The sequence below is a fragment of the Botrytis sinoallii genome, assembly GCF_014898435.1.
Source record: "Botrytis sinoallii strain Bc 23 chromosome Unknown BSIN_003, whole genome shotgun sequence".
Taxonomy (NCBI): Eukaryota; Fungi; Ascomycota; class Leotiomycetes; order Helotiales; family Sclerotiniaceae; genus Botrytis; species Botrytis sinoallii.
The window spans coordinates 887,098-899,935 of record NW_024066030.1 but is presented as its reverse complement, the minus strand read 5'-3'; the positions used below and the strand labels follow the sequence as shown (position 1 = coordinate 899,935).

General features: G+C 42.5%; 4 protein-coding genes across 4 annotated transcripts; 3 read left to right on the top strand and 1 right to left on the bottom strand.

Moving 5' to 3' along the window:
- Window positions 1-321: 321 nt before the first annotated feature.
- Window positions 322-3,310, top strand: EAF02_002034 (uncharacterized protein; the record flags this gene model as incomplete). The annotated part of the gene is made up of 8 exons (XM_038898082.1): window positions 322-391; window positions 627-802; window positions 880-1,182; window positions 1,255-1,423; window positions 1,475-1,547; window positions 1,596-1,728; window positions 1,792-3,027; window positions 3,158-3,310. The coding sequence occupies 8 exons, from the start codon at window positions 322-324 to the stop codon at window positions 3,308-3,310; spliced, it is 2,313 nt and encodes a 770-aa protein (XP_038761774.1).
- Window positions 3,311-3,782: 472 nt separating this feature from the next.
- EAF02_002033 (uncharacterized protein) lies at window positions 3,783-6,227 on the bottom strand. Its single transcript, XM_038898081.1, has 6 exons — window positions 5,644-6,227; window positions 5,555-5,591; window positions 5,441-5,508; window positions 5,200-5,388; window positions 4,822-5,121; window positions 3,783-4,722 (listed from the first exon to the last, which is right to left on the bottom strand). Exons 1-6 carry the CDS (start codon window positions 5,827-5,829, stop codon window positions 4,237-4,239), a joined length of 1,266 nt encoding a protein of 421 aa, XP_038761773.1. The 5' UTR covers window positions 5,830-6,227; the 3' UTR covers window positions 3,783-4,236.
- Window positions 6,228-8,079: 1,852 nt separating this feature from the next.
- EAF02_002032 (uncharacterized protein) lies at window positions 8,080-10,383 on the top strand. Its single transcript, XM_038898080.1, has 6 exons — window positions 8,080-8,387; window positions 8,440-9,307; window positions 9,384-9,527; window positions 9,577-9,650; window positions 9,700-9,826; window positions 9,901-10,383. Exons 1-6 carry the CDS (start codon window positions 8,260-8,262, stop codon window positions 10,099-10,101), a joined length of 1,542 nt encoding a protein of 513 aa, XP_038761772.1. The 5' UTR covers window positions 8,080-8,259; the 3' UTR covers window positions 10,102-10,383.
- Window positions 10,384-12,117: 1,734 nt separating this feature from the next.
- Window positions 12,118-12,564, top strand: EAF02_002031 (uncharacterized protein; the record flags this gene model as incomplete). Its single annotated transcript, XM_038898079.1, has 3 exons — window positions 12,118-12,256; window positions 12,320-12,469; window positions 12,539-12,564. The coding sequence occupies 3 exons, from the start codon at window positions 12,118-12,120 to the stop codon at window positions 12,562-12,564; spliced, it is 315 nt and encodes a 104-aa protein (XP_038761771.1).
- Between the last annotated feature and the right edge of the window lie 274 nt (window positions 12,565-12,838).

The following is a 12,838-nucleotide window of genomic DNA, read 5'->3' as shown; positions in this document are numbered from 1 at the left end:
AGAGTGTAATGGAAATGTAGAGATCCTTAATATTCGAGATGTATCTTCGAATGTGGTAGATATGATATGCTATTATGGGATGTAAGTATTTGCAAACCAGGAAAAAAACTACATCTTCATTTAGAGCATTGACTTAAATCTATTGTTTATAGTTCTAGCTTTCATTCGTAGCAAGTGAGGATTTCCGTAGTACGACGATTTCAACATTCTTTATTGACCCTTTCGTGCTTTTAGAAAATTTTCTGGCTTGATCTTGTATTCGAATGTTCATTGTCTGATTTATTTTCATGAATCAAATTCTGTTCCAAAGCTTGCCATGAAATGAAGTTCGTTGATTTCGGTGTCATTTCCATGCTTACTAACACCAGAAGATTCTCAATCTATGGTGCAAGTATGGATCATCAATGCAAAGAATGGACGAAATCTAAGAAGCTTTGGAGCACTTCATCTTTATATGGACTCATTGAGATGGAGGTGATCGGATCATGGCTATTTATATATCTCCACCTCGTAGCTTGAGGATTCCATCCGAAATTTGCAAATTTGCTCCGTGGATTTGAACTACACTTGTTATTTTTTGAACTTACCATCTCTACTCAAAATCTCATACTCTATCTAAGATACAGGAAAGATGTGTTCTTCCGTTTCTTCTGACGACGCAATGGATTTTGAGCCCGATGAGAATCTCTCCATGGCAATCGTTCCTGAGCATTTAGGAAATGAAGATACCATGATAAAACTCGGTTTCATTGATGAATTGAAGAAATTGTTCGCTATCAATGAGCTTCTCAATCTTCCCCAGGTATGCATGCCGTTTCACATTCCAAAATCGCATTTCCCGAGCGCAGAACTTGTTACATATTAACGAATGAAATACAGCTTGTTGTAATCGGCGACCAAAGCTCCGGAAAAAGCTCTGTTCTCCAAGCTATCACACGACTTTCCTTCCCCGTCGATGACGGCCTCTGTACACGTTTCCCGACCGAAGTTTCCCTACAACGAGCATCGGAAGATGCTCTAGAAGTCAGTATCACGAAAGCAGTTCGTGCATTGGATGCGCCAAATCAAACTACTGTACAGAAAAAGTGGGTTGAGAAACAATCTACACGTATTGATGAGTTCAATGGTAGATGGGGAGGTAAGGTTGCGCACATGGACGATTTCTGTGATATTATAACAGAGGTAAAGCGTCATCTCTGATCTGAATCTTTTTGTAAAATTTGCGTTAAAGTAGGAGTACTAATAGAATGTTAGGCGAAGAGAGTGATCATGGGAGATTCTGTCGAGCCTGGAAAGTCGGCAAAAAAGGTGAATGTTGCCCAGAATAAGAAGAATTTTCTGAGTGATGCTACATTGAAGATTGTCAAAAAGGGTCCAGGAGAGATCAATATCACAATTGTTGATATTCCCGGATTGGTTTCATGTAAGTCCTAACAATATAGTTGATTTGGATCATCTTTCTAACGCCCATTAGCAACTCATCCAGCTCATAAAATGGCCAAAGCATTGGTGGATCACTACATATTGAATCATCGTAGTATTGTTCTGTAAGCAACGTCGAAAAAACTCTAGAATCTTTTGCTAATCACTCACAGAGCTGTCGCCCATCCTGCAAATGTCGAAACTCAAGATATGTTCCAGATTATCAAAGGTATTGCTAATTGGAAAAATCGAGTGATTGGAGTCATCACAAAATGTGATAAGATAGAACCAGAGGGCGATGATTGGGTACGTATTTACCTCTATAGTAATGTCCATGATAGAAAAATACTGATACAAAGTGTCTTGCAGGTATTCAGAGCAATCAAGAACGATGAGAGCGATCCAGAATTCGACAGGTGTCTCAAATACGGCTGGTTTGCACTGCGCAACCTCTCTCCATCCGAAAGAAAATCCAGCCCCAGCAAAGAAATCCAAACGATACGCGATCAGAAGGAGGAAAAATTATTCAGTCAAAAAGTCTGGACAGATCTGGAGCGACAAGGGAAACTAGGCATCAAAAATCTCAAAGTTGCGTTGACACAAATGCACAACGAACATGTGACACGCAGTATCCCCGAACTGATTCCGGAGATCGCAGAACGTCTCAAAGGAGTCGAAAGGAGGATCGAAGCACTAGGACTACCGCGAATCACACCCGAGAGCCAGCTGAACTGCTTGGTCAACCTCGCGACGAAGTATTCTCTGCACGCCGGAGATGCTATCGATGGCCATAATGATCGTTTACCCGTCAACTGCCCTGAAGTGAAGATTCGGAAAATCGTTCGTGATACCCTAGACGAGTTTAGGGATGGTATGACCGCGGTTTACGATCAGCGCTTCAATAGTAAAATTCTCGGATTCTCTCTTGACTCGGTTGACGAGAAAACATGGGAACGCGCCGTGCTGAGAAACAAGTATTTTAACGAGATTAGCCGATGTATCGAAGCCAATCGCGGCAAAGAAATGGCCGACGAAGTAAACGGCGCGGTCATACGTAGTCTTTGGTCGGAACTAACACCAGTATGGAGAGATCAAACCAAAGCTCTGATTGAATCACTAGTCAACGCAATCTGGATATCAGTAGGATGTCTCTTGCACGCGATTTGCGAAGAAGAATCTCTTCTAATCAATGTCCAAAATCTCCTCGAAGAAGACAAAACCGCCGTTCACGATGACGCCATGCACGAATTAGATAAACTACTCAACGATGAGAAATCCGGACTCATTGTCACTCTCAACAAATGGAACGTGTATCAACTTTCTGATTTGCGCGAAGGCAGATTCAAACTCATGACTGCGAGACTGGACGAGATTCAGAGACGAGATAAGGATATTGTGAAAACGCAGGTGAAGAGTTGGTTTGGGCATAATGCGAAGATTGATGCGATATTCACAACGCATGATAAGTTGGCGAGTTATTATCAGATTGGTATGGTGAGATTTGTGGATAATGTTTGTCATCAGGTTTGTGAGAGACATCTTTTGGGGAGGAAGAGTCCGTTGAGGACTTTGGGCCCAGATATGATTACGAAGAAGTTTCAGGGGGTGGATTTTGGTTTCTTTCTCTTTCCTTTCTTAACTTCTGCTTTTCTTTCTTCGTGTCGAAATTCGACGTTAAGAGTTGTAACTTGTCAGAAGATGATAAGCGAGAACCTAATTAACAAAAAATAAATAGAACGAAGAAGCTCTACGAAAGATCGCAGGCGAAACGGCACCTCAATTAGCGGAACGAGCTCGGTTGCAAAAAGATCAGGAATCGTTGAAAAGAGCCATGGAAAAGGCGAAGCAGTATAAATTGACTTTGGGGGTACATGGAATGGGGTTGTGATGAGTTGGACTGTGATTGATACAGTGGAAGTTTTTCAATGGGAAAACTAACCGGTGAGATGGGATGGGAAGGAAGTTTCAGATGATCGGATGGAAAAGAGACGAGATTGATAGTATTGAGAGAGGATGAGTAGATGAACGGATGAAGGGAGACTTACATGATGGGATGGGATGAGAATGGAAACTTGCGCAGAGGGATAGAGAGTAGCGGATTAGATTCAGTGATCTCTAATATTCTTAAAGCATAATATCCAAAGATATCACCTTTTAAATCCTCCATTTACCCTCCGAATTTACCAAAAAAATTTAAAATTTAACCCCAACTCATACATTATAATAGCATCCGCTATTTTTGCCCACCATCCCAAGCCTTCTCAACAATCAACAAATACAACACCCCTTCCCCCGAAAACAGTAAATTCACATCCACATTCACATTTTCAAGTCCATTCAAAACCCCATTAAAGAAAACACAAAATTCGCCATCGAGGCACGATAAATCATTATAACTATCTCTATCTATCTATCTATCCATCCATCTATCTATCTGGAAATGGTGTTGTACGCCAAACTAATCCTTCTCCATCTATATAAAAGAAATAACAAAAGAAATCAAACGAGTGTAATTTTCGTTATTATATTTGAACTGGGATATGGAATTGGATTTGTAACGAGATCTGGAAACATTGGTGATTGTGTGTCATATTTCTTTCTTTCTTCGTGGGAAAGTAGGGTTGATTGAATAGGTGGATGGATCAATGAGTTTAGATCCTGCTATATCGCTTTAGAAGCCAGAAGATGAATCTAAACGCATCATTTCTCGAATATGAGTATGAGAGGAATGGAATGTATGACATTATCCATAAACGCGACGAATGTTTCACAGCCAGGAAGGGGGTGGGGTTCGATAATCAATCAATCGACCAATCACCTATTCCTCGGTCCCCCAAACTCCCCCGCTTGCGCATCCGCCGCCTCACTCGAAATATCCACCTGCACCGTCCTCATAATTCCTTCTATTTCCTTTCCCTGCCCGTGTACGCCTCCCGTCGCACTCTCCAAATCTCTCTCCCTCTCCGAACTCTCCATCCCACTCCTCTCATCCACGCTCCTCTCCCTGGCAATCATCCCCTCCTCTCCACTTTTTCCTAAAATCGTCTCCTGACTCTCATTATCACTCACATCGCCCGGATATCGGGCCGCGGCTCTTGCTGCTCTTTCTTTTCGCGAGTTCGTGAGAGTATTGATATTGGAAGTGGTGGTGTGGTGCTGACTTTTCGAGTTACTGAAAATTTGCATATTGTGGGAGCCGGTGTGGGCGTAGGGGTTTGAGGAGGATTTTCCGGTTGAAACGAGTTTTTTGCCAAATACTTTGAAGAGGGGAGCGAGAACGGGCATGGAGGTTAGGATGATCTTGTTTCGTGTTAGTTTTGTGTTTTATACACTTTTTCTTTTCATTTTTATGTTTCTTGTTTGAAGGGGAAAGAGAAGGAGAGGTGGCAGAGGGCATACTCCGACATTCAATTCTATGTTCCCCCACACGACCAACATTGTGGAATTACCACTACCCGTCGCAATAACGGGAATTTCAGCCATCCGCATAACAGAACACACCGTTGTGAGAATACCGAGGGCGAAAACGCCAATGATGCCGAATTTTTTGGATTTATCCATTCGTAAACCGTAGAGAAATGGGATAGGAAGAAAGAAGATAATGACATCAAAAACGATAGTCGTAATAGCGAGACCGGTAAATAGGGGACCAACGGGAAGACATGTTCCTGCAGTTTTTGGATTCCATGATTTTTTGATCTGATGGACTCACAGATTAGCATATTTTTTGGAGGGGGAAGAATGCATTGGGAAAGGGGAAAGAGGATTTCTATATACCGGGTTGCAGTTAAACATTAGAACCAGAGTCCCGACTGTATGGCCTATAATGCAGAGAGCCATCACGATCCACACTATAAGACGGTAGGTTGGTTGTCCCTTGGAGAGAATGCGAAGATAAGAGAAGCAAAGTGAGACTTTGAAGGCTAAGATGCCCATCATATAGAAAGGTCGACCGGCATAATTAATCTATTCATTTATCAGTGGCTAATCTCTCGTGCATCCGTAGATTATTACTGACGCTAGAATATGTGTTCAAGTTGACTATTGGTCTAAGAGCCAACGGCAGACCTAATCCCCATCTTGATTCTATTTCATCATTAGATAGTACCAATTTATCTGAGATGCTTCTTACGAGCAATAGTACAAGCGTTGTAAATGATACTACATATCTATCCACAAAGAATTAGCATAAATTGCAGAGATATCCGAAGAAAGACCTACCGCAGCAATGAAGACGGCCCAGTCATCGGCACCAATACCTCGCACAGTACGAACTCTGACATACAATCTCGTGCCGACAGTGATGAGCATCAACACAAGCAATGGAAACGAAGCTCCTAAGATCGAAGGATAATTGGATTGAGAATTAACCTCTGGTGTCGAGTTGTAGACCCACAAAGTGGGCATGATGATACACTTTCTAGAAGATATTCCACAAAATCTCCAAATTTATCAACGATCGTATTGCATCTGAACAATGGATCTGATATATGTATATACCTTGACCTCTTTGGATCGATCCTCAATCATTATGGACTTATCACTATCGCCAAGCTTCCGAAGAAACTCCTTGTTATGTCGTTTCGATCATCGACCTCTTCGTGTTGGATATTTTATTTTCCCCTTGTCGTCTACAGGGGCCGCGACAGGTACAGTGCCACGGTTGTTACCAGATGCCTGCGATACAACATAAGCTGGGAGATTCCTGCAATGTAACTTTGATCAACGCAGCCATCACTTTCGGCTCCTGCCATTTGGGACTCGAGTCATAACTCTATCCTACTATTCTTTTGAAGTTTGTTTGTTGCTAACATCATCTATGTCATTAGCACATTACACAAGTATTGCTTCAATTGTCGTACTCGAAAATGAGGCATCTCTGAATTAGAAACACACGCCACACATTATCATGGGGAAGGGGTCCCGGAGACACGGATGTTCAAGAAGATCGACTGTTAATGACATGGTCTGGCCTTGTGCACATCCCTTTGCTGAGCAATCATGTCTGGTGAAAATTTGAGAACCCTCTTGGACCTTGGACCCCTGGAAACTCAAAATGATTACCCAGTGTAAATGATCAATAGCAAATTACCAAGCGTTGCATATTTCACGCAAGAATATCTGAATTGGTAAAGGCTCCGTGTTTTTGCACCGGCATTCCCCCAAACCCCCGTCGAGAACAGGGTTTTGATCCAAAATCCCCACAATTCGGATCAGATTTTGAGTTCCCCCAGCCAAACATCAACGATTCATAGCTCAAGGCATATCGTCCGTATTTCAACCCTGTTCAAAACTGGCGGGATACCTCGAGCACACCTGCCGAGGTGATATTCCTGATCATAATTCCTTGTCGTGGTGACATTTCAAAGATTTTCCCAGGATTTTTATTCCTCTCTCGTACATTAAACCTCGAAATTTTCGAAGGATGAACGAAGGAATGAATAACACTTTATTCAAGTACCGTTCGATGAAGTTGTAATAAGAAATAAAAAAACGGGCGCGGAAGCCAACTCTTAGTTCACGGGATCGTTCCGGCCCCCTTCACAATTGACAACTAAAATGATTCGCTAGGGCTGACCCGCTTTTATCAAGCACATGCCGAACTACAGTCTGTCCATAAGGTTTGTCGTTAATTCGGCGACGTGATAAAATCTAATTGTATGGGGGTAATATTGGACGAGCTGACGAGTGCTAAATCAGTAAACAGTACCTAGTTTGCGTAGGTAGACACTCAAATTTGATTTTGTGGCTGATTCCTGCGCATTCGTTTTAGCAAACTCAAAAAAAGACTACTACTTTCGAGGGTAGTCCAAGTTCATTTCAGTAAACCTTGTAGACTTAATTCCCATAAATATCAGAATGCGATTGTGTGAAATAAAGCACATTTACTGTCCTAAAGTCAGGTCCAGAGGTCCAAGATATTTCTTGAGTCTAGACTCACGGATAATGTTGATGTACCCGCGGAACAATTTTATAATCGTAGCAAACTACAAATGGACCATGCTTGAAGGAAGAGAGCTATCTCCGAACGGGAAAATGTCTCATTGCCCTCTTCGCATGTAGCTTGTCAATCAAGTATCTCGCTTGGCTCCAAACATGTACTCGGCAGCGGTTGAGTTTGAGGTTCCTGCAGATATTCTTCCGTTCAACTGGATCTGTTTGTAATTACCCAATCTCGATGATGAGTGATAAGAACTTCTCCACGAAAGTGATAACATTTACTTTACCAAGGAATTGCTTGACGGGAAAATGAAGATTTATAGTTTGCCACAAACGAGCAATATCTAGAAATGCTGCTGATAAGGAAATTATCTCTCCACTCACATCATTGACTCAATTTGGAATCAATTTGCCGTCAAATTTATATGCGAGCTTACCGAGTCGACAGCCTAATGCGTAGCTCCTGCTCCAGTATATAGGTAAGAATGGCGAGAGACCCACTCGCAAAAACGGCAAAAACGAATGATAACATTCGAAACCACATAAGTCAAATGCAGAATTTCATTAGTGCCATACATGCTGCATAGTAAGCTGCAGTCTCGGTTGTACTGAAATGAAATAACAGCGCATGGTTCATGGGCTCGCGCGGGGTATTTACCTGATATAGAACCATTAATTATCAACTGCCCCACGGGGCGCCATTGTGTCGGATTTCCTCAGCATCGTCCATTGGGCGAACAGAAGGTAAGAGACGGACCTTTTGCTATCCTGAGAACTATTGCGATTATAAGTCGTATCGCAGCAGTGGAGAAATGCTACAGACAATCTTATCTGGAATAGATATATGATGTCTGGTTTTTTCTTTCCTCACATGTTTCTTCAGCTACCAGATCAATCATGTCTTCGACTTTAGCACTCTTGTCAAAGCACAGAGGCGCGGTCTCCGTTGCCGCAGTGGCTAACACAGCTTCTATGCTGTTTGGCTACGATACAGGAGTCGCTGGTTCTGTAGTCGCACTAAGAAGGTGACTATCGAACAGCCGCCACGCGAAGGAACGTCACTGACCTCTTGAACAGTTTTTCTTCAGAGTTCAAACTCTCGACAAGCCCTGCACATTCGGCATACATTTCCTCCAATATTGTAGCTCTTCTCAATGCCGGTGCATTCTTTGGAGCTATAGTTCCGGCCCTTCTCACGAAATACATCGGTCGAAAACCAACCATGACTATTGCGGCCGCTTTTTTCATGCTAGGTGGAATTCTTCAAACTGCAGCTCAGCCACCTTCTCTGTCTATGATTTATGCTGGTCGTGTTATCGCAGGCTTTGGTGTCGGCATGGTTAGTAATCTTACTCCTGTTCTTGTTGCCGAGACTGCACCGAAAGAATTGAGAGGATTCCTTATGGGACTCTTCGAAATGTTCCTTGTGAGTGGTGGATTATTGGCTTATTGGACAACATATGGATGCTCGTTACATTTAGAGGCTACGAGCAAACAGTGGCGAATTCCATTGAGCATCCAGATTATCCTCGCTGCAATCATTATGATCGGATCATTCCTTATAATCGAATCTCCAAGATGGCTGGCCAAACAAAATCGATGGGATGAAGCCGAACACGCCTTGTGTTATCTCCGAGGCTCAACATCGGAGGACTTGGACATCAAGACTGAAATTGCAGAGATGCATGCGCAAATTGAAGAGGAAATTGCCGCAACTTCTGGTAGATCGATTACCGAACTGTTTCAATCCAGAAACCTTCTTCGTCTTGTTTGGGGATGTGGTGTCTCCTTCTTTAGCATCTGGTGTGGACACAACGGAATCCTGTACTACGGACCAACAGTTTTCAAACAAATTGGGTTTACCGCTCAGAATGCTGCTCTCTTTGCCAGTGGAATCTTCACCTGTCTTAAAGTGGCTACTACTATTATTTTCTTGATCGCAGGAGTAAGTTTGATCATACCTCTGCTGTCTATTGTGTCTCAATTCATAAGTGGATCATCCTGACACTGATATCATTTAGATCCAACATTTCAAGAGGAAAAATCTATTGAGTATCGGTAGTGCTGGCATGGCAATTTGTATGTTTGCTCTTGGTGCAGTCCTAGCCACACATCCACCAACCGCTGGAAGTTTAACAAACGATACGCCAAGTGGAAAGGGAATGGTAAGTGTACTTCAACACCACAGGCTGAGCCTAATAATAACTTTTTCAGATGGCAATCATTTACCTTTTCGTCGTATTCTATTCAATGTCTTGGGGTCCTATCGCTTGGGTCTATATTGGAGAGTAAGTTGTCACAATACCCCAATATTCTCCAAGAGACTAACATTGTCAGGATTTATCCTACTCGAATTCGTGATTGGGGAATGGCTATCAGTGTTATGGTTGTGTGGCTTTTCAACTATGTCGTTTCCCGAGAAACTCCCATCGCAGTGTTGAACATTGGATGGAAAACATGGATGGTATGTTATTTCCACATAAAAGATAAGAAACCTTGAAAAAGTCGGGAAAAGCTAATAATTCTTGGTGGGAACAGATTTTCGGAACATTTAACTCGGTCGCATTCATCTTCACTTTGTTCCTTCCAGAGACCAAAGGCTTGAGTTTGGAGGAAATGGATGTACTCTTCAAAGTTGTTAATGAAGATGTCAGAAGGAAGGACGTCGATGAGCATGTTGTTGCACCACTGGATGGTAGCGAGAAGAGTACAAATGCTGAAACGGTCAGGGAGGTCTAAGTTGTGTTATGGATGTGTATGATGTTAACGATGCGTTGCACTGTGTAGATATCTCCAGTGAAAGTTCTCACTTGAACTCAAGAAAAAATGTTGTGAAATGACACTTGTTGTGTGCGTACTTCTCTCCTACCACTGTATATTACTACAACGCGTCTTGGCCTGTCGTGAAAAGATTAGTACTGTCGAGTGTCTTGACTCTGTACATCTTACCGTTCCCATGATGAAGTCCACCCCAGGGCTCCAAGACACTGGGTTACAGGCTCCAGACCCTATAGTAGACATGCAACAAAAGATTTGGCTACTTCATTGTAGAGAGATGATTGGCTAGAGGGCATGTGCGTTCGATATGTATATCGGTGATGATGTTTTGATGGAAGAATTCATTATTCGCAAGACACGATAATGAGGTAAAGTAAGGGGTTTTGAGTAGATGCACATTAATAAGCCTGGCGTGCTGCATTCCCTCATATTATCAACTTTTTCCAGAATCCACAGGAATATAATAAGAGTACACAAGCAGATAATTGAATGTCTAGGTTTGATCATTGCCGCTGCTATGTAATGTATACGTATATGTACAAACGTTTCATCAAACGGAAAAGAACTCAACATTCGCGTGAGCACGTGGAAAGATGGTTGACGTGCCGGGAGCCATTCTTTAATTGGTTTAGCAACGGTTAGGTAATCACGACCCAGCTCACACCAATTCTTCACACTTCACTTATCAAAATTTCCAAACTTTCACCAAAAGATTAAAAACATGGTTGGGTTGGTACCTTCTCCATCATCATGTCAATTGGTTATTCTATCGTAGCAAAGAGTTGAGAAAACTATCCCATCGTCTAATCACGTGTTTTTTTTTTATCATTGATATCTCTCCATGTCAATTCTACTACCATGCATGCTTCACAATTGATTCTTTCTTACCCACGTATTGTGTCATTATTATCTCATCTCCCCAATATAAATCTTGTCTACGTACTCGTACCATGATCATGGATTCACTCATCCACCATCGCAAGATGATAACGCCTTCCCACACAAAAATTGCTTGCGTGCGTGCCATTGATTCTGATTATTGTGGTTCGCAATTCCCCATCTTTCAATTGTTGGTAATGACGACACATATATCCCCTGTTACATATTACATCATAAGTACACAAGAGGATGAAAGAACCATCTCACAATCTTCCTGCAACCGGCATCAGCGCATATGTTGGTAAATCCTTTTGCATCATCTCCGTCTCTTATTGCTCCATTGTAATCTCAAATGGCCGTTCGATTTTTTCAATTGGTGGATGCGTCAGTATATCTTGGATAGATTTCCTTGAAATCAAATCTCGATGTCTTCTCACATGGGATTTTCAATTTGCCCATTAGCGAGAATGGGGTGGGACGAACCAGTGGGAATCATTGCCCCCCGCCATACATACTGGGTACATAACTTGATACACAACTTATGAGAGGCTTTTTGATCCCGAACAAATGGATCAAATGGATCAAATGGATCAAATGGAAAAATAGCCACATTGATGATCATGCGACCGTGTGGCGTTGCCTTGTGGATATATGACGTTTCCAGGTTCTTATTGCATAATATTCTCTTAGATGTTACTACCCAATAATGATTTTACTTGTCTTGGTGTGGCAGGTCCAGATGCTAGGCAGAAGTTGCCTACAAACAAGCAAAAAGCAAGCAGGATCGGAAGGAGCAGGTGGGTAGTAGGTACTAGGTAGGTAGGTATTATTCACTAGCCACTTGCCTCACCCCTCCTTCTCAAACCTGCTTTAACTTGGTTTGAAAGAAGCACCTGGGCATGCGTGCGTTCCTGCCTCGTTTGAACCGTGGCTAGTATCACATTTCCTCTCCTCCCTAAGTATAAGAAGGGCATTTCTTCCTCTCAATTTTCATTCCTCATTCACATCAACAAAATCTCAACAAACTCACTTCACACCTACAATCACAAACTTCAAACAACTTTTCAACTCTTCACCTCAAAACAAAACTCCATCAACATGTCTGACAGTCTCCGCAAAGGTGTTGGCGAGCAAGTCTCCGAGAAGGTTACTCCCGACTCTCAAAAATCCACCACCACCAAGATCGGAGAGAACGTCTCTGGAGGTGTCGACAAGGCTGCTGGTGCCGTTCAACCATGTATGCAATCTTCCTTTCCCCAATCTTCCTCTCGCACAAGATACTAACCATCCATCTTTACAGCCGAATCTAAATCCACCACCCAAGAACTCTCCGACAAGACCCGCTCTGGAGCAGACGATGCCCAAAGCGAAGGAAAGGGTATCCTTGGTTCCGTCACAGACACTGCCGGCGATGCTGCAAACACTGTCTCTGAAACCCTCTCCAACACTGGTACGTTAATATCCCACTACATCTTCCAGCAACAAACAAAGAATCACACATAGCTAACATATTTGACAGCCTCCTCCCTCACTGGCAACAAATAAGTTCCTCTCTTTCGAATAATTTACATTGTTGCGAAGGACGGCAGGACGATGAATGAATCGAAGCATTGTTATTTCTTTTAGCGTTGGGATTGAATGGGCTTTACTTTTGCTTGCTACACATGATAGCTTGCTCTTATGAATGTACGATATCCGGAAGGAAGGAAGGAATGGATGGATGACTGGTAATAGTCTTTAGTGTTGGCGAATAGAAACACCTTCACACATATACACCTTTTCGTCTTTTGTCTTTCGTGAATGTAGTGTGAATATAATA

What these genes read in the sequence shown, in the direction of transcription:
- EAF02_002033 (XM_038898081.1), bottom strand. Translation starts at nt 5,829, where the DNA reads ATGCCCACTTTGTGGGTCTACAACTCGACACCAGAGGTTAATTCTCAA. An exon ending in CAACGCTTGTACTATTGCTC is followed by an intron (nt 5,509 to 5,554) that starts GTAAGAAGCATC and finishes ATGATGAAATAG; the next exon opens with AATCAAGATGGGGATTAGGT. An exon ending in ACTTGAACACATATTCTAGC is followed by an intron (nt 5,389 to 5,440) that starts GTCAGTAATAAT and finishes ATAAATGAATAG; the next exon opens with ATTAATTATGCCGGTCGACC.
- EAF02_002032 (XM_038898080.1), top strand. Translation starts at nt 8,260, where the DNA reads ATGTCTTCGACTTTAGCACTCTTGTCAAAGCACAGAGGCGCGGTCTCC. An exon ending in TCTGTAGTCGCACTAAGAAG is followed by an intron (nt 8,388 to 8,439) that starts GTGACTATCGAA and finishes CCTCTTGAACAG; the next exon opens with TTTTTCTTCAGAGTTCAAAC. An exon ending in TTATTTTCTTGATCGCAGGA is followed by an intron (nt 9,308 to 9,383) that starts GTAAGTTTGATC and finishes GATATCATTTAG; the next exon opens with ATCCAACATTTCAAGAGGAA.